Source organism: Eubalaena glacialis, chromosome 1, assembly GCF_028564815.1.
Source record: "Eubalaena glacialis isolate mEubGla1 chromosome 1, mEubGla1.1.hap2.+ XY, whole genome shotgun sequence".
In the NCBI taxonomy this organism is placed as follows: Eukaryota; Metazoa; Chordata; class Mammalia; order Artiodactyla; family Balaenidae; genus Eubalaena; species Eubalaena glacialis.
Window position 1 is genome coordinate 60,052,972 of NC_083716.1, and position 24,582 is coordinate 60,077,553.

Consider the following 24,582-nt stretch of genomic DNA (forward strand, 5'->3'; position numbering starts at 1 on the left):
AACAGTTCACAGATGCAGACAAAAATGCTTTCGTACGGCCAATAGAAATTTCTTTGCTACACTGACTAATAAAATCCAGAGCCGTCTCTCTCTCTCTAGATTGGCTGGTCCATGTTCCTTTCCTCATTTATTTCCTCACCTTCTCTATCATCTGACTAGTTTATACTTTGATTTACTATTAAAAGAAGACTGTACTTCCAACCTCAGAACTCCACTTTCTATCTCCCTATGCGCTACCTAAACGTGATTTTTACAATTCTGGGAAGAGGCTCTAAGAAGCCCTTTTTGTGAAAAAGCTAACACAGATCCTGTTAGTTATGATAGAACCCATCAATTCAACGCAGATCAGAAATTACAGAAAAGGCAAACTTTTAGTAAAGGCAAGAGAATCAGATGCAAGAAACTTAGGGATATAGAACAGAGTCACATGCTCCTTGCAAGGAAATACACTGTAGGACTATGATTTCCCTTTTGATTTGTACACAAGTCACAAACAACAAATGCAACATGAGCCCAAGCACAATAATCTCAAAGATGAGTCTGCTCAAAAAAACAGAAGAGTCAAAAAATGAAATTAACGATTTGGGGGATAGCTGTTTTTTTAGGTACATCACCTACAGGAACAAACCTCTTACATTTAGTACTTCATTTGATCTTCACAACCCTGATAGGTGAGTATTATCCCCTGTCTGGAAAAATCACAACACAGATTAAATGACTTGCTCAGTAGCTCACAGATAATTGTGATGGAGTAAAGACAAATAGTCAGGTATCCTGTCTCATGATCTCACTGTTTTTCTACCAGATCAGCTCCAGACAGAAGTCCTCTGGCTTCGCGGTCTCCAACAATGACTGAGCTTCAAACTAGCAAAATTTCAGTTTCTCATTCAAAATAAAAAATTATAATGACAATAATGCATCATACGATGCATTATATGATATTAACTTATTGTGGGAACCATTTTGCAATATGCACATTTATCAGGTCATTATGTTGTACATCGTGGCCTAATGCAATGTTATGTATCAATCACATGTCAATAAAACTGGGAAAAATGCATCATAGTTATGTAGTGCTTAGCGATTTACAAAGCATTTGCATCCAAATAACCTATCTCCTGTGCAACCCAGAGACATCCTGAGGAGAAAAGTGGACAATATGCTTTGCCTGTAACTGATAAGAAAACAGACTCACGCCTCCTGAAGGGCTGTGTCCAGATTAACAGCAGCAGCAATAGGACTCACACCTGAGATGGATCCAAAAGCAGTAGTGGAGGCCCAGCCCCCAGAGGCCCCTTATTAGAGCAGACAGAGTTTGTTCTATTTTTGTTCTTGTTTATCTTCCTAAAGGAACAGGACAAGTTAACCCAACCTAATTTTCTACAGACTTCTAAACTACTAGTATTTGATGTAAAGATTCACTGCCTACAGTTTTTATCTCCCCTGAAATATGATAAGGTCAAATATAAGTTTGGGAAGAAAAACCAGCAACAACCTTGAAGGGGGGGGGCGCGGGGAGAGTTGTCCTCCGTTCACGGGCCTGGAAGACAATTTTCCTCTTCTCTGACATTTAGTTACCAACCTACACTAGTTCAGCAAGTAAAGATCTCAAGGACAACAATCAGTTGGAATTGTGGGAAACACAACGGAATCCAACACAATGTGAGAGCCAAGGAGGTAGGCTTCGTGGTTGCGCAAAACTGCATTTAGACCTTGGCTCCTCCACGACCAGCTGTGTACCCTGGGAAGAGTCCCTTAAACTCGGCACACTTTCATTTCCCAACTTTAAACTGTGAAGAACACCTAGTTTGCCATAAGCCCTTAAGAAGGCAATCAGAAGCAGCTGATGGATGAATGGTAGTTACTGCTACCTTTTAAGACCAGTATCATGCTTTTAAACATCCACTGTAGCAAGTGAGGAATTCCAAGATTAGATAGCGTCTTCCAATAGCGGGGGACCTACCACGTGCATAACCCTGCCCTGGGCACCCCTGAATGAGAAGATGTTGACTCATCCTGGAAAAGCTTACATTCCACGGAGAGGCAGAGTTACTGCAAGGACCCCAGGGCATTCACAGAACCAGTAGCGTGCAAGTTCTCCCAGGGGAGAATGCACCCCAAATGCCAGCGCTGCACAAACACTGAGACGTGGAAAAACAATAATAAATATAATTTCTGAAAGATGAAATTTCAAGCTTTGGTTCCTCCCCTTCTGAATGAGCTGCAGGGCCTTGCCGGGTGCTAAGCAGCCCCGCACTCGTAGCAGCAGTCTAGAAGAACTCCATTAAACCATGACCCTTCTAACAGGGTAATTGCCACGTATGCGTGTCAGGGCCGACACTCAGGCCCTGCTCAGCTGGGGAATGGGCTGCCCTCCACCAGCTGGAGGTGGCATGTCCCTGCCACATGCCTCTCACTGCAGGGTGAAGGTTTGACGGGGAGAAGCCAAACCTCCCCGGAGTCCTGACTTGACTGGCCTCCCCCAAGACTCTAGCCTGACCAGCCTCCCTCCCCACCCAGCTTCTCCATCCAAGAACCACCTCCACGCTGCACAGCACAGGCGTCTGTGTCTGTGTGTGAGAGAAGGAACTTACCCTACTCTCCCACTTCTCTCCTCCTGGACTCCCACAAACTCCTGAGGGCACACAGATCAGGGTCTCCCCATCTCCACTCAGGACAAGCCTGGCCCCAAAGCCCCAACGTTGTGCAAGCTATCTACCCAGCCCAGAAATCTTGAACCAGCGTGGCAAACTCTGCTCTCTTTTCAGGGTGGCCCAAGCCCGTCTTTCTCATGACGTTTCCTCTGAAGAAGTCCCCTTTCTTGAGACCTTCTGGGGCATAAGAACTGAGAGCATGACCCTGGCACTTAACTGAACTGTGTTGTCCTGTGGATATCCTGGGAGACCTGTCTGGGACCAACCCCAGGGCTCACCAGGGTCAAGTTAACTGCTCAGCCTGGCTGGCTGGGACCCTTCCTCTCCACGTGTGGCTCCCCAAAGCTGCTCTCTAACTCAGATCAAGCTTCCAGACAGTGGATGGAGTAACTATGCTTCCCAATAGGAAAGAACCACAAAATTCTCAAAGTTGCTGGTAGATTTGGCTGTGGTCCTGTATTGTTCTAATAATTTCACCTGAATTAGCCTTATCTCCAAATTAAGCATATAAGCTTTTGCAAAGGGGTATATCACATCTCTAAGTTCCAGGTACTGGGGAACCTAGTATGCACTGAATATTTATGTATCTGTAATGAACAGGAAGGGACTTCCCAAGAACAATGATCCAAGTCCTCAGCCCTTGCGGACATCTCCAGACAGCTCTGGGGAACCCTGCTATCCTAAGCAGTCCCCACCTCCACTCAGTTGCACGATAATCTAGGTCATGGCCACATGAGGTGGTTTCTCAAAGACCTTGGAAACCACCTGGCCCTAAAGTGCATCCATGGAGGGTGCACATGGTTGTACACGGCAGCTAGAAAGCCCACTGCAACCCTGCCAGCATTCTCCAAAACATGTCATCCCAGGCCTGACTTCCACCCACCAGCTAAAGAGGAAGAAGATAAGAAAAACCTTCAACTCTATGGTTAAATTTACCCCTACAGTCATTCTTCTGGGGTTTCACATCATGGGCTGGAACAAATGCAGTGCTCCTCAGAGGCAGGACACTGGACAGAATTGACCTTCGGGAGTTACTGGCAGCCTCCGTTCTATACCCCAGGTCAGGCTGATTTTGCCTACCAGAGCCCAGCCTCCAAGAACAGAATTCAGGGTACTGGTTTGCTACATCCAATTATACAACTGGAAGGATGGCTATCCTTCTGTGATTTTAGTCCAGCTCAGGCATCTGAGGAAGAATTCACAAGAGCCAACCAGGACAGACCCATGATTCAACTGTCAGCACAGATGAAGACAGCCTGCCCTCTCAGGCTCACCCTCCAGGTCCTGATCACCCACTGCTCTTGCGAGGTTTCGAATCCTCAGGAGGTGAGCTACCACGGTGATGCACTTAGATAGGACAGGGAATTCATTCTGAAAAATAAGACCCTGAAATAAAATGCACACTCCACCAGGCAATTGCAATGCACCCCCAAGACTGATGGGCAAGTGCCCCTCATCCTGCTTTTCAGAAGGTGGACGGACAAAGGCTCTTAGCAAACTCCATCCCCTCTCGCTTCCTGCTCCACCAACTCCACAAAAATGCACTTCAGTAGATGCAATCATCAGAGCTGCTGCAGAACAAATATAAAAAGTAATTAGAATTTGAGGAACAAAGCACCTCAAAACTCACATATTTAAACATCTATATGGGTGTCTGTCTCAGTGAAACAGAAGAGAGTCTTGGGAAAAAATGGAGCCTTTGCAAACAGCATTCTGTTTGAAAAGAATTCATCTAAATTATGCCCTGTGCTGTTATTTCTTTAGTAGTACGAGGGCAAAATAAAGCTAGCTCCAATTAGGGCGACTTTAATTGTAAAATAATAAAAATGAAAAGAGGCTTCCTTTGCCATCATCCTATGTTCTCACCGACTGACATCTGCTCTACATCTGAGCGCCATTCAGGAGAAAAGACAGGGTATAAAAACCAGCAGGTGAGTAGAGACTACCGACAGCAGCAATACTACAAATGCCACATTTTGACAGTGGTCAACAGCAAAAAGGTTTTTCTTCACACATTTTCTCTCACCCCACGCCCCTCACTGCCTCTCACAAGTGCTCACAGCTCTCTCTAGAGGTATACGATACCTGGAATTTATCTATTTTTGGAAAACAAAGCTACACATAGAAATCATGGATTCCTCTTTGACCCGCAACAAACTAAATCAGGCTTGAGTTCCAAGCACCATTCTCCGCCCCCCTACCCCCCCGCAACTATGAAAGTCTTTTCCACTCAGAAGGTCCATGCATTTACTAAAATAATTTGAGACTTCATCAGAAAGGCCATTATGCCTGCAAACTTTAAATAATTTAAATGATTCCTTGTATATAAATATTTCATATCAGAAATTGATTTCCAAATGCAGCACACATGAAGAATGACCACACTAAGCAGTGGCCGAGTACATCCTGGTGTTCCAAAATACAGGCAGTATCTTACTGCAACAGAAAGACTGAATTCCACACGAGGTTATGCACGGTTATATGTACCACCTACATACAAATAAAACTGCAGCCTCTGACTCCCGCTCCTATCAGACTAGGAACTTATCCAGTGGAATCTTCAAGAAAAGCCAAGTAAAAGGCTTTGAAACAAATTTTTAATTTGTTAAACTGCTTCATTTTCAGGGGATTAACTGGGGCTTTGACAAGGTTAGAACTGATGCTGAATACTTTAACTGCCATGTCCTGAAAGCACTCAATTTTAACCTTGGGTGAGACCAGGGTAAGATTTTAAGCTCTCCAACCTTTAAAAATCTCTGGCCACTAGCCCCATCCTGCGTCAATAGGCAGAGGGAAAAAAAATCCTGTTTCTAAAAGTTGTAAGAAAAAAAACAAACAGGGTTGAGATGCGACCCCAAGCCTGAAAACATGCACAGGTTTTCCCTGAGCGGCATGAACAGCAGTCATGTTAAAAGCGGTGAACAAAGAACAGAGATGCACGATCAACACCACTAACCAGGGCTCCAGGAAGCACAGAATAAACCAGCTTGAAACACATGGGCACTGAGACCCCACAGCAACTTTCCAGGCAGCCTCAGGAGTGCAACAGCCCAGGAGCCTGGGCAGCCTTGAAGTGTGGCAAAGAGAGGGTGGGTCCTCGCTGGAGCCCCTCCCCTGCCCTGTCCAGCAACTCTGGCCGCTCCTTTCCTCTGTCTCTTCCCAGAGTACCCAGGGAAGAAGGCGTAACAAGATCAAGTGGGGCTGAACCAAGTAAAATATGTCCACTTCTCACCCCAAGCCAGCGGCACATATAACCCCAAAAAGTACCATCCAGGAAAGCACCTCCTAGCTGATGAAGACAAGATTTCGAACTCTCTCTCTCTGTCTCTCTCTCTCTCTCTCTCTCACACACACACACACACTTTCTCTCTCTCTCTCTCTCTCAAACTTTCTTTTACCAGGACAATAGCCGAGAAGACAATATAACTCCTCAAGCCTTAGCAAAAGCTAAATCCTGTCTTCCTTTAGCTGCAGCATTCAGCTTGATGTAGTTAAATTAATAAAATGTTCCCTTGACATTTAAATTCTCTTTTTCTTTCCTTTTTTCCTCCTTGTAAGCAGAGTGGGGGGTGATGCGTAATAATATGTCAAAGACAAAGCAACTTCAAAACAAAATCAGTTACTTGTAAACAATCCTTGTGGGGATGTTTTGCCCCTCCCCTCCCCCTCCCCAAGAAAAACAGCCCTGCCAGTTGTAATAGAAAGCGAAGATAAATCAATTAGCTTGCTAATTTCTCCCCTCTCATTTATTTAGCTCTGCACTGTATTTGTCGTAATTGACTACAATTATGTTAATTACTAACTCCAGTATAATTACTATATTTATTGTCATTGAGCAGGCGATGTACCCACAGCAAAGCTGGCATTTGTCGGGCATCAAGAAAGCAAACTGTCGAGAGGTGATTCTCGGCAAACTGGCGGATGTGGCTTCGGCAAATGAAAGGGCAAAAGAGATTTCATGCAATGTTAGTTTGAAAGCACCGGTTCATTAAGGATATTAATTTTCTGATAACTACACATTTAAGCGTGACACACTCGTGCCGTATCTACAGGATTTCGCAATTATTAATGCGTGACAGTTTCAAATGCTAAGTGAATCAATTAAACAGCAGCATTCACAATTTGAGAAGAGATAACTGCTTCATAACTACCTAAGACTACAATTTTCACATGACAAAAAAGAGCCATTGAGGCGCCTTCAAAACCTGACAGGTCAAGAAAGAAGTTTGAAACAAAAGCACCTTACAACCATCATCTCTCCTCTTTACTTGTCAGATCAACTTTGCTAGTGTCTCCCCAGAAACGGCATCACATGCCAGCTGCCACAAGGTGATTTTTCATGTCTTGTCAAAGAAATCTTTTATTCTATTTGCTCTGCATTAACATGTTACATTTATTGATCAAGGGCCTGTTCCGCAGCCACAGCAGGGCACTGAGCTCTCCATGCCTACGGGGCTTTGATGTCCCGGTGACATTCGAGCCCGAATAATGCACATACTAAATGGATTTAATGCAGAAATGTGTTTTGGTCTGACAGTTACATTAATAATAGCCCCTCACACTGATAAATATGCAATTGCTACTATTAAGAGTTACCCAATTATGGGGAAAATATTTCTCTACCTTATAAATAAATCCATCAGGGAAAAAAAAAAGTTTTAACAATGGTGCATTTTTTTAAAACATTTCTCCAGCTGCAGAAACTAGGCGGTATGGGGGTTAACACCCCCTCTCCCACCCTCCTCTCCTATTGTTTTTAGTAAGTCTTGCTTTATCTCAAAAATGGTTCTGGGATTTTTTTTAAAAGAAAAAAGCTCTTTTGTCGGTCTTCCCTGCTCTACCCGTCTCTTATTTCTTCAGAACCAGAGAAAAAGCAGACACCCAAGAGACTGAAAAATTGGGTTCTGTATAAACTCAGAGAGGAGCTTAGGGGAGGTGGTGCAAAGGTGGGGGGCACGTAGCTGATCCCCATAATGATGGGTCTGGAGGAGGGGGTGTCTTTTTTTCTTTAAACTCTAAAAGGAAACCTGAGCATGTGTGTGTATGTCTCTTCCTCATTTACAATCCTAAGTGACCTTGTGCTGTGGCAGTGATGAGGGTGTGAGTGCAAAGGGGAAGAGAAAGCAGCTGGGACAGGAGAGAGCTTTTATTAGGAAAGCCTCGGCCAGGGAGAATTCCTAGTTACTACATCCCTGCAATTAAACACAGACACCCAGCAAAATGCATAATCACTCCCCTTTCATCATAAAGGGGCAGGGAACAGCTGAAATCACCAGCACAGCAGTCCCCAAGGAGACAAGAGGAAAGAGGCTTTTCACATGGTGGGTGTGTGCATGCTAGTGAGTACATGACCAAGTACAGACACAGACATGGACACACACACACCCTCTTCTTTTCCCTCCAGAATCAAAAGTCATGCACGCAGTCATCCGTCTCAAGGTTCCCCATCCTGAGGCTGGGACAGTAGAGCCATGGCAAATGCTGAGCCATTTCTTGCCCTGACAGTGACCATCTGAGCCATGCCTCGTAACCCAGAGGGGGCAATAAAAGCAGAGGAGGAGGTCTCTGGGAACCCCCAACTCCCAGCTGGCCCAGGCCTCACGAGGTCACCAAACTTTGCACATCAGGAAGGTGTGGGAGAAACTGGAGAGAGAAGGAAATGCAACAGAGACAACCCTGAGGCTTCTATAGTCTCCAACCTGGAGTTGCAGGATCCACTCTGACCCAGCTTCCGTGAATTCCACAGGCTGCTCGTGATTTTATATAACAAACTCCCCTGCCCCCAAGGAAATATAGTCTTGGAAATGACCGCCCATCTTCTCGCACAAAGAAAGCAATGATTTATACCATGAGAAGCAGTCTAGAGTAACTGCAAAGCTGAAGTCAAACCACCAGGGCCATTTAATCCCAGCATTTAACCATCATTGTGATCTGGGGGAGATTTCTACCCCTATCTGGGCCTCAGTGGCTACATCGGAAAATACTGTTGGGAGGACTGAACGAGCTAACACCTGGTAGGTGCTCTGCCCAGCCTTGGCATGTAGCAAGTGCTCTATAATATTGCTCATGTATTAATAAGGAAAAAAACCATGATGTCTAATGTCAATTGTTTGACCCCTTGTCCCTGGGCTCCTTTGCAGGGCCGAGCAAGTCACCTCTGGGTACTCATCTGCAAGGCTGCTTTACTTCATGAAGGGAGCCATTCCCCAGCTCTCGCCTACAGGACTCAGAGGTCTTCCTCAGGGTGCAGCTGGCGTGGGGGAGAGAGGGTTCTTTGGTCTAAAGCTGTCCCATGCCCTACAAGACATTTAGCACCCCAGGCCTCACCCACTAAATGCTAGTCGAGTCCCCACCGCCATCACTGTGATAGAACTTCGTGGTTTAGAAGACAGAAGGCCAGTGAGTAAGAGAGTCTGAACGGGTGAAACTCGCCGGTCTCTCCCCCTATTCCCGAAAATCACCCCTGCTTCCAACAGCCACCCTGACAATAGACAGCATCACCACCACATGCGCAATGACCTCAGAGCAGAGAGCAGGGCAGGGGGAGAGGGTAGAGCGGGGGGCCCAAGCTCCAAACGGCTCAGAGAGAGAAACTTTACAAAAAAAGGAAAATTTAACCGAAGGCTCTGAAGGACTTAAATGGGTGAGATGAGAAATAAAAGGCATTACTAAACAAGTGTACGAATTTCTCATCCTGCAGGCAACACTGTAGGAAATATGGAGACAAGGTTTATGAAAGCCCTTTCTAAACCACACTGCGAGTCATAGGGAACATCGCCATCTATGAGAAAGCTGAACCTCAGGAAAGCCCCACAGTCTCTCAGTCAACTCACTCCAAAGGCCCACCACTGCCCCAGCTCAGTCTTACACTCTGTGGCTCAATACCCTATTTTCTGGCCAAAGGGTAGAAATCCATGAAGTCAGGACATTCTTGGGGGAGGGAGGCAGCAAAGTACCATATAAACCTCACTCGCAGTGGCTTCCTACCTGCTCCCTTGGGTCATCTTCCTTCCCTCCCTTCCTGTTTTCCTTTAAACTGTTTTTGGTGGTTCTACAGTCACAAAGGTCACTCTAGAAAGGGTCGTAAGTCAAGGAAATCAAAGTCTTGCTATCGAGACATCAAACATTACCTGCCAGGTCATTTTCCACTTCACCTTTTGACTGTATGTTCTTCTGGTAGCCGGAGACACTAGAATGGCCAATAATATTCTCGGAACAAAAAAGGTGCTTTTCATAGCATTGCCCAGATCAGAGAGAACACTGCTTCCAACATACGTAGACCCTCACCTCCTTGAATCACTCAGGGCTTATCAAGGCCCTAGAACTATTGTGAAAATTCACTAACAGTTTCTCTTCCTAAAGCCTATCTTTCCCATCATCATCTCTTCCTCTCAAGTCTCACCAACATGATGAGCTCTGTTGCCAACCCAACCCCGATATCAGTGAGCTCCCCAAGTAAGACCACTACATTTGGGTTTTGAAAACAACTATGAACAAGGCCCCTGACTGCAAAGAAACGGTTTGATGAAGACCCAACACCAACAGAACATGACCTTCGAGCTGTTCTCCTAAGAGTCTAGGCGGGGAGTTCTCTCTCTTACTCATTCCTACCATGATATGAACAAAGGAACGCTCCCAGTTGGGAAGGAAGAAAAATGTGAGCAAGATGAGTGGGCTTTAGCCTATGCAATGTCAGACAGTTGGAAAACTAAGGTATTTGTACCAGTTAGAACAGGCTAGGTTACACTGCATTAAATAACTTCACGTCTTGTAACACAAATTTCTCGTTTACAATCTATATCCAACATAGGTCAGCAAGGGGTTCTGGTCATTTATGGTCAGAACCCAAGACTGATGATCACAGCAAGCAGAAGAGAAAGTGGCAAATTATGCACTGGCTCTTAAAGTTTCTGCCACTGGTTATACCAAAGGGTGCAAAGATGTGCAAACATACCATATACTTAAAGAGGAAATCTTGAATGTTTGTGAGGAACCCCAATGACTACCAGAGAGTGAAATGGCCCTATGGAGGGCCCCTAAAAGTTGGTTTTTAGCCTCACTAGCGCCATGTTTAAGCACTAACCATAGCTCTGCTTACTCAAGACCTATTATGTGCCAGGTAATTTGTTAGGCACTTTACACACAGTTACACACTCAACATTTTTGTAATTAGCCCAAGGCCAGTTAAACAACTGGTGAGTGACAGTCCTAAGATTTCAAGCCAGGGTGGCCGAACCCCAAAGCCTTGGCTCCTTTCATCACACTGCCCATTTTCCCAACGGAGCAGCAAGCTACCAGGCCCAGTTTTGTCCAGCAGTTAGTAATAGGCATAGATATGGTGGTATGTCCGTCCTCGAAGATTTGACAGTGTACCAGTTGTCCACCTCACTGCCTGGCAGGGAGGACGGAGCCACCCTTTCTCTATTGGAGCTGCCCAAACTCCCCAGCCCATCACCGTCATCCTGGACAAAGCCAGAGAAGCAGCAAGCTCCCACCTAAGAAAGTTTCTCCTAAGCAATTCTCCCATCCAGTACATTTATCAGAGTGATGCTAAGTAAGATACAACTGCCAATGATTTTTAAAACGTAAGCTTCCTGTTGCCATAGATCAATTAAGCCCTCTCAATTTTATTGCCAGATTGACACAGATGTGCTTATCACCGTGTGCCATGGGAGCTCTGCTCTGCCCACTGTGTTCACAAGCTCAGCAGGCAACCCACCCAACCCACTCAAGGCCCTTGGGGGAGAGAAACGGGCCACCAGAGAGAACACTGCCCTTTCCCAGTCAGGGGAGAAGGAAAATGAAAGCTGGAACAACTCATTACCAAGATCTCTTTGCCTCGATCAAGGAACTGGAGGACTCTCTGTACTGATCACAGAAGTAAAGTAAAATATGAAAACCTCAAAAACGAGTTCAAGTAAGAGTTTGGGACAATGGATATTCAAATACTCCTGGTAGCAGAAATCGGTATAACCTCTCTTTAAGGCAATCTGCCATCTGTATCAAGGCTCTCTGACAATTCCATTTCCAGGAATTTGCCCCAAACAACTAATCAGAGACATTCATCAATGAGTATTACAAGGCAATTTATAATAGAGATATTTATAACAGTAAAAATCTGGAAACAATCTAAATGTCCAACATTAAGAAATAAGAAACCATTAAAAACTGTAATATTTATTGAGATGGGAATATGCTTCCAACACAATGTAAGCAACAGCATCATTTTAAAAATATTTGGCATTATGAAAGACTCCAAGACAATAAAATGTTAACAATGGTGATTCCTGGGTGGTAAGATTATCAGTGAAAATTTGAGAGAAAGAGGGTTTCTGTCATACCTTTGTGTTTTTCAAGATTTCTAAATTGATCATTGTTGGTTTCATTATTTACAAGACTGTCTTCAAAAAATAAAACCTAAAGTACAATGTCATGCAGATGTAAACACTGGATTCATGATCATTAATGCATCTAAGTTTAAGGGACAAAACTTCACTCCTCTTGGCTGTTACCTAATATGCCCATTAAAGGGGGGATGGCAGGACCCTACACCTGAGAATCATGTCCAGAGAGCTGGTCCCAGTTCACAGTCATTGCAGTTCACCTGGTTTTCATCATAACAGGAAGAATGAGGTCTGGGCTGAGAGAGCAGGTAAGGAATGTCTGAGTCTTTTAAGGGAGCCAGAAATTTTATTTGGACCTTTTGTCTTGCTTCCCTTTCCAACCCGACAGAGAACATACTGGCCAGGGACTTTAATTCCCTCCAGGACAGAGTCATAGAAGCAAGACAGTCTCAACTTCCACGACTTTCTGCATAGTTTACTACTGGACAACCCAACTGAGGCAGAGATGGAGTCACCATAGTTAACACAGGAGACAAGACGCTAAGGTGTAACAGGAAGAAAAAATAAAAGGTCAGAGCTTACAAACCCATAACCACACTCCCCTCCAGCATGAACAGGTGGCCACAGAGACAATCAGCAGAAACATCACTTTCATGAATGAAATTAACAACGATGACGGGCTATGAATTAATAGACAACAGAGAAGGATGTCCCTATCACAAGTGGTTAACGGAAGCCTGGTGCCTCCGTTTTAACTAACATCTTGGCAAGAAGTAATATAAATCTGGCCACATGAGAAATTCTCATGTTAGTATATGCATGGACTATCTCTGGAGGATGACAAAAATCAACTACCAGTAGTTAGCAGTGCAGATGGGAACCAGGAGGCAAAAGGACTTACGTGTAAAGGAGACTTTCTTTTCACTGGTTGCATGTTTGTTCCTCCTAAAGACTGTGCCATGTGAACGTATTAAATATTTTGAAATGAATAAATAGAACTCCTTGCCTAAAAACAAGCTGTACTCTAAAGCACAAACAGACTGCAGCTGATTTTGTGATTTATGAGATTAGCAAAATTTGTATTAGTGGCTCTCATCCATTTAAGGCAATACCCGGATCTGACTCTTCGGATGAGAAAAGGAAGCCTGCACAGATGCTCTATAAAAAGGAAGGGGGGTGATTTTTCTGAATATAACAGAGAAAGAAGAATTTTGTGTTTCTGAGGGCAGCTCTGGAAAGAAGATAAGTGACATTGGAAAGCAGAGAAAGTGGCTGGGAAAGAGGGGCTCCTGGTCACATGCAGGAGACCTGATCCTAATGAGAGGAATCGCCAAGGAGAAGGTCTCTAGGGCAAGGGGGTACCCAGAAGATTTCCAGGAACAATGCTAGCCCAATGTGTCTCCTGCTGCGTCCAACAGTTACCATCCTATCACCCCCAGCACACTTTGAACTGGCATAATACACAGTAACATTGTGTTGGGCTTCAGAGAGATGAAGGGGGTGTCCCAAGTGGGGCCAGACAGGCTGCCAAGAGGGAGAACAGCAGACAGAGCAGAGAGAGTTAGAACAGGGAGCTATGGTGAATCCAGGTGGTGAGCAAATACAGGGTGATATGCTCCCCCAAATTCCATGGAAATAGTAAGGCAGGGCTGGGAAGAAACCTTCTACAGAAGGTGGGATGGGGATTCACAGTATTTCCTTTGGGTATGATGATCCCTGCAGCCTGGTGGGCTAGTGACATCTGTCACATTCCCGTCTATTTGGAAGGTAAGTTTATTATCTTTCTCTTCCCTTCCCCTCCTTCTCTCCCCTCCCCCATTTTTTTAAGAGAAATTAGTTAGGCATCTAAGTCGTCTTTGAATATTTATCCAGCTGAAGGTAGAGACCAGGGCCCGAGTAAGCTTGCATCGTCCTCTGACACCCAAGATAAATAGTGCCACCTCCCTTCGCCCCCGAGTTAGGTTAATAAGACCATCAAAGATGAGCCAATCCCAACATAACCATGTCAAGCCAGGGTTACTTTTCTCCACTGTGGTCTGTAACACCTTCTGACTTTATAAGTCCTAATATAAACCCTTCCATTAGACTTCATCCCTGCCCCAACCCAGCTATAACCCACACACTGACCACAACAGGGATAAGAACAGGTTCCCGACCAGAAGGGATCACTCCTCAAACGCAACACTTACAGAAATCTGTCTCCTCAACAGCAACAAAAATTAATAAAAATCTTAACTCCTCTCCCCCTGAATTTATTCCACCGACCTCCTTCTCACAAAATGTTCCTGCCTCCAGGACCCATCATTTCCTGTGATAAATCCTTTTAGATCCAGCCCCTCAGAGCCAAGACCCCCTTCTCGCTCGGCACACACACACCTCCCAGGATTCCAGCCCCTTCTTTGCCAAAGGGAGGCAGGGCCCGGAGCATGACAAAGACGGCTGTTTCCTCAGAGCTGGCAGCCCAGTCCCATGACCTGTGACTGCTGACACGCTCCCTCACAGGGCCCAGCCTCCTCAAACCCACATCCGGGCTCCCAGCAGCAAAGCAGCCACCGCCTGAGCCACAGAGCCCCAAGCCCCCGGAAGCTGGTCACATGGGAAGAACTCCTTCCGATGCCCCAAGGAACCCTTTGCCTGAGTCTGTCCTGGGAGCTATTTAAGGGGCGCCCGTGTCTCAGGCACTGTCCAGTCCAGGTTGTGTATTCTGTCCCCAATTTGGTTAGGGACCAAAAACCATCCTTTGTTTCTTTAGAGTCCACGTTTGTTTGGCATCCTCTCATCACTCTATTACTTTGCAACTTTTCAGTTTCCACGCCTCTCCAGAAGCATACAAACCCCTTGGGAGTCAAGGAGAGAAAGCACACAGCGCCCACTCTCTCCCAACACAACTCCCTGGACGCCCCTTCCCTGGAGACCATGCATCTCAGCTGTGAGTTCCTGAGCACCAGCCCAAGAAGCTCTGCTGGCTTAGCTTCAAGTCCCCTCTACCCTCTGGTGCCTTAAAGCCCTGAATTTTGTCCATCTTCCCTGGAATCCGTAATTCCCAAGTGTCCCGACTCAGAAGACACTCCGCAGCATGGAAGCAGGAAAGTACAGAAGCCCTGGGGTGGGATTCCAGCTCCTCACCCCTCCTTCCACCTTGAGACAGTTTGTTCCCTTCACAGGACAGCATGGCTCTCAAGGGGACACTTAGGAAAAACCTTTGTGTGGAACCACCTCGTTAGGAAAAGCCACCACCCAGACCCCTGCCCATTTGTCCCACTGATACCTGCTTTCCGAGAACCTCCTAGCTCCCTCCCCGAAGCCCCCAAGCCAGTCGCAATTCAAAATCTTCTAGGAAGAAATGAAATAACTGTTTTCTCCATTGGAATAATACAGACGATCACACTTACCTTCTCTGCCAAGTTTGGAACAGTTGTTCAAGTTTCCCTCCCACCTACCCCATGCCAAAAGTGTTGGAATTACTTTGAAATACCATCTGGGAGAAATCATCATCACAAATATTTAAAGTTCCAATTCATAAAAAGGCAAAGAAAAAAAAGCACACAAAAACACTCTACCTGGGATTTGGCAAATCTTTGGGCGATGGAGTTATCCAGGAAAGCATTCCTCAACACCCCCAAAACACTTGCTGGTTCTACCTCACCTTCTCCCCAAGAGTATTCTAACTCGTCTGCACGGACATCAGTGAGAAAGGAAAAGAACAAAGTGACATTGACGGCCCTCTCGCGACACATGTGAGACCGAGGATGCCCACGCTCACTGCTTTTTCATCGGCGCAAAGAGGGGAGCAGAGAACCATGTGAAGCAGAGTCAAACCTTTGGGGTGCGGTTCCACAGGTCTCACAGCCCTGTACCCTATGCAGAGCTGGGATGTCTGACTTTTATCTGCAGGCCGTTACCAGGGGGACTGGGCCTCCCAGGCCTGGTCTGCGTCTCGTGAAGGTTACATACCTCAGAAGGTTAAAGCTCAGATCAAGCCTCTTTGCAAAATGTCCACAGTCCCTGCCGAGGTGCTCTGGAATCTCTCTGCAGTCCTGGCCTATGTAGGACACCTGGAAATTAAATGGAACAGAAACAATTGTGGCCAACGGAAATCACCCAGCTGCTCACAACCCTGCGTCACTGATCCGATGATTGCTTCCACAACTTGAAACACACGCTTCACACACGAGAAGCCCCACGTGTGGCTGTTTTCCTGATCAAATCAGCTTTGGGGGCTTCAGGGACTCTGCCAACAGCTCCCCTTTGCTGGTACACTTAGCATGATGGAGACTAATCCCAGCACAATGGAAACTGGACTGAAATTGGCCTGATTCAGATGTCCCAAAAAAAAAACCCAACGTCAGAGCACGTTGGTATAATCACAGCAATCAGCCTCTTGCTCAGGGGCCTTCCCAACAGCTGCCCCTCTGGCTCTGCTGCTTCCCCTCCTCTGCTCCCACCCTCCCCCAAATACCCTGTGATACACATTACCTCATAAAAGACACAGCAGATGCACTTACCAGCATTCAACCTGCAGGGTGCTGGAACAAATGGGGTTGGACAAGAAAACCTCCCCAGACCGCCAATCCCATCCTATTTCCACCGTGTATAAAATGTCCTCCACACTCTGAACGAAGCTGACTCAAGGCGACGGGGCAATGACGGGTGGCCAGAGCTTCCAAGACTCTGTCCTCCAGGGATCCTTTGGCAATCAACCCCACTCTGCTTGCAGAGCTGTTCCCTCAGGCATTCTTTTACTTATTTTATTATTATTATTATTTACCTAGAGTGTACCCAAACATTAAGAGGCTGAACTGAAATTTGATCCCAAAACTTCTGACTGTGACAAGGTCAGAGGGCTTTCTCACTGCTCCAAGCACTGAGTTTTTGAAACTCACTTTTACAGATAGCACACTGCAGGAAGGACTGGCAACTAATTCCAAAACCAGTAAGACAAACCAGTGACCAGGTGGCCAGTGGGTCACAGTACATGACGCTTTCCCACTAAAGGACCCTACCTTCAACTGCTCGGCATAAATTCGTGGCTGTAGCCTTGATCCTTTCCCCCTGCAAACCCTCATTCTTCTACACATACAGACAAGGACGTCTTGGAATGAGAGAGAGGTGTCCAGGGGGGTGGGGAAGTTGTGATTCCTAACTGAGAACAAGAATATGGTGGCCTTCTTGCATCCTCAGGTATTGGGTTAAACTGTATGAATTACTAATATTTCGATCATTGTAGAACTACACAACAGTACTTTCATATGGCTCAATCTAATACAAGGCACGCTGCACCCTAGCACCCTCAATTTTTCAGGTCATCTCTCAACCCTGTCCTATCCAATGGGGACCAATTGTTGATGATACAACATCGTGTATTCACTCTCCTTCAGTAACTTCATTCCTGGAGGAGACAAAGTGGGGATAAGGGACAGAAAAATAGCTGACTCCAATAAAATTATTTTGACTTAGGAAGATACAGGCTAGAAACTAAAGAGCTGTAAGTTAAATATGGTAATCTCTCCCCTTTCTACACGAGACCCATCTTTCTTCAGAACTCCTTGTGTAACAAATTAAGTTCTGCTTCCAAGCAGAGATGGAAGTTATACACTAAGGAGAGACTGGAGAATCTAGGGATTTCAATCACTCCAATGTCCACTCCATCAGCAGCTTCTTCTGTATTATATGTTCACATTGGTCCCCAGGCCCAAGGTGCTCACCTGAAAACCCATCCCTTTCATTCAAAATGCACCACCATCTTGTACACATCAAAATCATTCAAGACCTCTGCTATGTATGAAGCAGAGAGGCTGAGCTTTCAATGTAGGAACTGAGTTCTTTCCTCATAGGGTCATCAAAGACTAAATTTAGTAGGGACTCAATCACAACCCCTCATGTTTTATACAGGGAAACTAAGACTCCAGAGGCCTGCCCACTATAATGCATCTTTCTTAATGATAGAGCCTGGACCACACCTTGTACCAGGAATAAGGACTTCCAACAATGCAGGCCATGGAATTCTTAAATATCCACATGTGGATGTGGATTTTCTTCAACAACAAAATCCAGTGGTGCATCTATCATCAAGTTTCGGCTTCAAAATGAGTTTTCCTAGCTGAAAGGTCTAGAACTACCTCATGACACCGTGTGGAAGGCCCCAGAAGAGTGTCAGAGTCTGGGGAAAGAGGGATATTTGCTCCCCTTTTTCTTCCGTAGGATTCCACTTCAGAGCAAACAAACACCAAGGACAGCTATCACCATGAAGCATTCAGGTCATTCACAACATGTCTAACAAGACTTCCATCAGCTTGTTTTATTCCATGGTCTTAACAGCGCAATATCCCAAGAGAACTAAACAAAGCACAACTTGCTCCTATTCCACAGAAATGAAGACCAAGTCTCCAAAATTTAGTAAGAAAACCAACTTGATAAGCCATCTGCATGCTTAGACCACCCTCATGGTAAACTGGAAGCTTTTTGAGATGTGAGTTAAGTCAAACATGTTGAAGGGTTCAAATTGGCTGGAAAAGGCTTAAAAGCAGCAAGCAGTCACTGCCAGGCACTGCAACCAACACTCATAATGAGAGGAGAAACTTATTTAAGAAGTGCTCCTGGGGCGTCCCTGGTGGCGCAGTGGTTGAGAGTCTGCCTGCCAATGCAGGGGACACGGGTTCGAGCCCTGGTCTGGGAAGATCCCACATGCCGCGGAGCAATTGGGCCCGTGAGCCACAACTACTGAGCCTGCGCGTCTGGAGCCTGTGCTCCGCAACAGGAGAGGCCGCGATCGTGAGAGGCCCGCGCACCGCGATGAAGAGTGGCCCCCACTTGCCGCAACTAGAGAAAGCCCTCGCACAGAAACGAAGACCCAACACAACCATAAATCAATAAATAAATTTTTTTAAAAATGTATATATAGTTATACAATTTAAAAAAAAGTTAAAAAAAAAAAAAAAGAAGTGCTCCTGAGTGGAAGACATTACCTCTCAGGATGTCAGGAAACTTTCTGGAGCATGGGACCACCTAACATAAAACAGGAAGCCAGAAGAGCCAGATCAAAAGTAGTTGGCATCTTCACCAAACAAGAGAAGGGATACAGAGCTTAATAGATCTTAAATGGCACAGAAGAGCCCATCCAAAATGAGAAGTCATTGCATTTCGTCAATTATCTTGATTTTGAGTGAACAGAAGAACAAAGTTTTGTACTTTTAGTTTGCCTACCTTATGTAATATGCACCCCAAGACTTCTACCCTGTGTGGAATTACAACAGAAAAGGACACCATTATCAGGGAAATGAAAACATATCAAGTTCAAGACCCTTACAGAGAGGAACACCAGACGGAAAAACAAGAATGTCTTGGCGGGATACCCACATGTACACACAGCCAGTTCCTCTGAGCAGAAGCTGCAGAAAATTACCAAACTGCAGAACACTGAGGGCTTCTCTTTGCAGTTGGGATGGTCTGGCTCCTGAACTTTTCCGTAGTAGCCAGACTGAGAGGAGATTATTTTAGGATGCCTGCCCCCACCCAGGGGTGAGGGATTCTTAATTTTAAGTTCACAGTACTGGAAGCTCTGTGAGAGTAGAAACAGCTCTGGGCATGAGTTTGGGTCCCTGTGCTGCTACTTACAAACCGTATCATCTTGGATGGGTCACAATCTCATGGAGTCTCTTCCTCTTCTATAAACTAGTTAAAAACTAACCACCTCCAAAGGTGTTAAGAATAATGTAACTACTAACATTTATTAAAAGCTTACCACCTGGCTCTTAACTAGTCAACCCTGGTTAAACAGCCCCATGAGTCACATATTACCCTGTAATGTAAGTTAAAATTGAGGAATGAGATAAGTTAACATATTTAAAGCACACGGCCCTGTCCTGGGCACCTAGTGGCCACTGGGTAAATAGTTATTGAATCAGACCAATATCCCTGTGGCAGGGGTTTCTTATTCCAGTGTCTCTTGGGTATGAGATTTCAATACCCAAATTTCAAGTTTGCATTTATACCTGCAGTTGTATGAATGCCACTACTTTAATTATCCTAAGCTAGTGGAAAAGGAAGATTGAGGCTTTCGTACTGAATATAAATGATGCATTCAAGCCAAAAGAAGACCAAATGGAGTCAGATCCATGCTAAAAGATTTTACAGAGAAAAGTGGAGGGAGGACCACCTCATCCCCGAGCGTGTGGTGTTACAGGTCTGTGCAACTCCTCAAACCCAGGGCGATGGCCGTCAGCCTACAGCAGCATTGAAAGCAGTGACCGAGTTTCAGCAAAACATCACCCATCTCATTAAACTCTTTATTTTAATTTTATGGGTGTTATGGTTTTCATCTTTACACTTAAGCCATCCCTTTATTTGGGGCTTATAAGTCTCTAAATATGAACTTAGAAAAAGTTCTATCTGGTTTTATGTTTGTATACTTAAGCAATATTGTAATAAAAACAGTAATACTGTGGACTCACGGCAAGTGGGGTTTTTTCGCCCCTTTATAAGGATCCCAAGTTTGAGAAGTACCATGTGCGATACACATTCAAGGTGCTATATCTTATAATGGCTGCAAGGGGGAGAATGCTAAAAAGACCCTAACCCCAGGGCCACCACTCAGATTCACTGATCTAGGAGGTTTAGAATACGGGGCACTAATGACCCAAGGGCATTTTCCCCAACCTGCCTGCTCAGCTCTTCCCCTGGCAGCTCCATCTGTTTAGAACTGTCCCTAAGGGCCCGAAATGCCTCACCCACAGGTCAGTGAATGCCCTTGGGCAGTCTGAGATGTGTTAAAATCAAGGGGCGCAAAAAAAAAAATCAAGTTTGGGAAACAGGGGAAGAGAAAGGGAAAGGGAGGCACAGGAAGGGGCAGCCCCACTGCCAAGTCTTCCATGAAGCTGGAAGAAGCTACACCCAGAGAATCCTGGGTCTGAAATGCAGAGACCTAGGTTCTGGTGGGTCAGGGACCCTGCTTGGGCAGAGGCCCTCTCCTCCAGCCCTTCCCTCAGCAGCCTTGTTAACTCCCAGAAAGCCCCTTTTCCCTGCCAGCTAAATAAGATGCATCATTTTAACCTCTTTCCCAGGCTGGTACCCCCCTGGCCTGCTCCCTTCTGAACTCTGAGAAGGGGAAACCTTCCCTTAGCCCAAAAGTAACCTCAAACTCTAATTCTGCCTGACACTACCTGCCTTAGGCAATCCAAGGGGAGAGCTTCAACACCTCAGAACCATTTCTCTAGGGTGTGCAGGGAAAGGTGGGGAGGAGGAGGGCTGGCTTAATCAGAGTTTAAAAGGGACACCTGGCTTCTCCAGCAAGTAAAAGGCACCTGGTCCCCACAGTGGCTGAGTCCATCCCTCCAGCAATGACTAAGAACACCTAAGGCTTCACTACAGGGCTGGCAGCAAGTAAAGCTGGGTGTCTATCACCTCGGGTTGAAACTGGAGTGTTGCCATTCCCCATGCACGCCTGTTAAAGAAATCAGGTGCCGAAATAAAACTGGAGAACTGTAGCCTTCTACCCACCTCTGATTAGGGGCCTGCAGTCAGAAGCCGAAGCAAGTCTGCAGCAGAACCCCCCAACCCAGCGCCTGCAGGGATGCATCATGATTTTCACTGTGTCTTTCATAGATTCCTTCCTCCGTGGGGTGGGGGTGGGGGGAACCCATAGCTACAATTTATATTCTACAACTGCACTGGTGTACAGACAAATATATTAAAACGTTTCTTTGACCAAGGTTTTTTTTTCTGGTTATGAAAGAATTAAAACTTTTTTGTGGGCCCGGAAAAGTACCGTGGGCTGTGGGTACTACCCACTCGGCCTGATGGAGAGGTCCGCGGGCTGGCCCCTGGTCAGTGGGCGCCGGGGCTGGAGGGGACCCGGGCGACCTGGGGGCCTTCCCCCCTCCTCCCACGCAGGAGGTGTGCCAGGCGCAAAACCGAGCCTGTGCTCACCAAACTCGGGTAGGCCTGGTCAGGGACCCACTCCCCACCTGCCGACGCAGCCCCCTGCAGTGAGGCAGGGAGCCCCGTCTAACCTCGGGACGCCGCTCACCCCAGGGCTCCCTCCCCCGACCGACTGTGCCAAGGCGGGGGCGGGGTGGCCCCAGCGGACTTACTTGAGCTCCACTGACCACAAGCCCAGCCATGGCGACGGGGCAAGCGCGCTGTACCGAGCGCGGAGCGCGGAGTAGGAGCGCAGCAGCGGCGGCGGCGGGCAGCTCGGGCCGGCTGTTAGTTCCGCACTGGGTGGTCAGCTGACTTGGCGGAAGCCCGAGGCGCGGGCCGGGCGTCGGAACCTCGGCTCAGCTGTGCGCCCGCCGCCCGCCCTGGGCCGGCCCTCGCGCAGGTGAGCCTTGTTCAGCGCCCCGCGCGCCGCAACAGGTGCCCGCAGCGCCCGCGCCCGACTCACTGGCGAGACCGCCGGGCTTCCCCGTGCCCCGCCCACGGGCGCCCCAGGACCCTACGGCTCAGGAAGGGTCAGGGCAACAGGAATAGCGGCCCCCATCTCATGCCCAGAGCCCTGGCGCGTTGGTAGCGGCGCACTGGGGGATGGGGGAGTAGGGAGGTCTCCCATCACGGGCTCCCCATCGCAGCCGTTAGCCAGGGGCGTGTGGAGAGCCAGGACTTTCCTCCATGTCACAATCCGGATTACATAACTGTCCTCAACTGCAGGGAGGAGGGGCATCTTGGTGGGAATTCCTCTCCCCAACTTTGAGGGGAAGAGGGGAGTTGAGAGATTGAAAGGACACCTGATGGGGTGGAGTTTCCATTTGCATGGGGAGCAGGAGGGAATTGAATGTTTCTATAAATAAACCACTGGCTCAGCTAATAGCACCCCACTTGACAGGAATACGCCCTGGGAAGAAGAGCTGAATGATGTCCCCAAATTTCAGGCGTCCCTTATCCTCTCTTCTCACAGGGAAATGTTAAATGTGAGGCTGGAAGTCATCCATGGGGTCAGCTCCCCACACACACCTTTGCCTCATTTGGAAGTGAGGGGTAGCCCCTGCCGCCTCCTGTCTGCATGAAGTTAGGCCCAGGGGACGGGTAAATGGAAGCTCATGCCTGTTCTCAACTGAAAGGACCCTGATTTTCTCCATATTTTTGCCTTCATACCTCCAGCACCAGGATGCACAAAGCTATCACCAGAATCCAATTCAATGTCACATTATCAGCCGTCCCCTATTGCAGCTGAGAGGCAGCCCGGCCTTAACTAGCCTTTCCATCCTGCTCCCTTCATACCAATGGGTACAGGCACCATTCAAATAGAGAAGGGAAAACTGGGTCCTCACGCACCAGACTCCAGGTGTCACAAGCATTCCAGAGACCTCAACTCAGTAGACCTATTGATGATTGTAGCTCCCCATCTCCATCAAAGGGGGTGTTCACAGGACTTTTCATTGGTCCTTGGGTCTAAACAGCACTTAGAAGGCCCTGGTTGTGCAGCTGACGGTGATGATTATGATAGTGGTTCAGCATTTTGTGGCCATCATGGTTATCTCTCAGGCCTGGTGCCAACGCACTGTAACGTGAGCCTGTATTGTCATCATTCTGATGAGCGGGGTTGACCTCTGAGGGTTGACCCGCCTGCCCTTCTCTCTGCTGGGAGGAGCGGACACAGCAAAGTGGAGCTGTAAGAACACAGACTTGGCTGTGTTTACCTTGGTGGGTTCCAGGAAATGCTTGCAACAAAAGGCCCCACAGGCCTAAAAAGAAAGCTTGCCCTCCACAGATAAGGGGGATCAAAGGGAATCCTCTGAGGCCTCCTGCCCCGGGCCAGCTCCTTAGGCTCCTCCCTCATTCTCTGCTGGATGCACCCTCTCTGGTCCATTGTCCACTTTTGTCTGCCTTTCCTGCCTGAAAAGGAGGAAGTGATACTCTACCCTCCCCGGCGAACTTTCCCCTTGGCCTTTCTAGATGGGCTTTGACCCGAAGGAGAGAACATGTGGAAATAAACTGAAACCTACTCAGAGATGAAACTGGAACCCCACCCCTTCCCCCCACCAGGAGGAGGGTGCTCGAGGTCATCTCATCCACGCCCCTGCCTCTATACACAGCTGTGTCTTCTGAGCATAGAAGTTCTGCTCTGCAGACCCTATCCACCAATGACACCAAAGTGAGCAGGGATCTTTGCCACCTTTCCAAACCCCCTCACTGCTGTTCCCTTCTCTACACAGTCCCAGGGCGATCATTCTAAACGCCTGATTTGACCCTACCTGAAATCTTTCAATGGCCTCCTCCCAATCTAATAATACAGCCCCAAATCTTGAGCCCAAAATCATCAAACTCATGTCCCTCAAGATCTTTTAAATCCCGTCAACCTTTACCTTTCCTGCCTCCTTTCCTGCTTCTCCCATCCTCTGCTCACCTTTTAGTTGTTGGTTTTGCCTAGAATGCCTCCCCAACCGCTCTGGTCTCCACTAAGTGAACACATCAGGAAGGCCAGTTGACTGTAGGGAAGAGGGAATCGGGAAATCACAAAGAATAAAGTTCAGGATAGCTCAGATTAAAGTGGACTTTAATGTTAGAAATGTATATAAACTGATGACAATAGGGAGCTATTCAAAATTCTTGAGCAGAGTAAAAATTTTTTTTTTTACTGAATGTAGTGG

The 24,582-nt window shown here is 46.8% G+C and overlaps 1 protein-coding gene across 1 annotated transcript in view; it reads right to left on the reverse strand.

Annotated features, from left to right (window-relative positions):
• Positions 1–22,311, reverse strand: part of LRMDA (leucine rich melanocyte differentiation associated) — a 1,296,919-nt gene extending 1,274,608 nt beyond the window's left edge. The window contains exons 1-2 of the mRNA XM_061180213.1: positions 22,087–22,311; positions 15,953–16,053 (exon numbers count right to left, since the gene is read on the reverse strand). Coding sequence (XP_061036196.1) covers positions 15,953–16,053; positions 22,087–22,116 — 131 coding nt within the window. The 5' untranslated portion in view covers positions 22,117–22,311. The remainder of the gene's footprint in view (positions 1–15,952; positions 16,054–22,086) is intronic.
• Between the last annotated feature and the right edge of the window lie 2,271 nt (positions 22,312–24,582).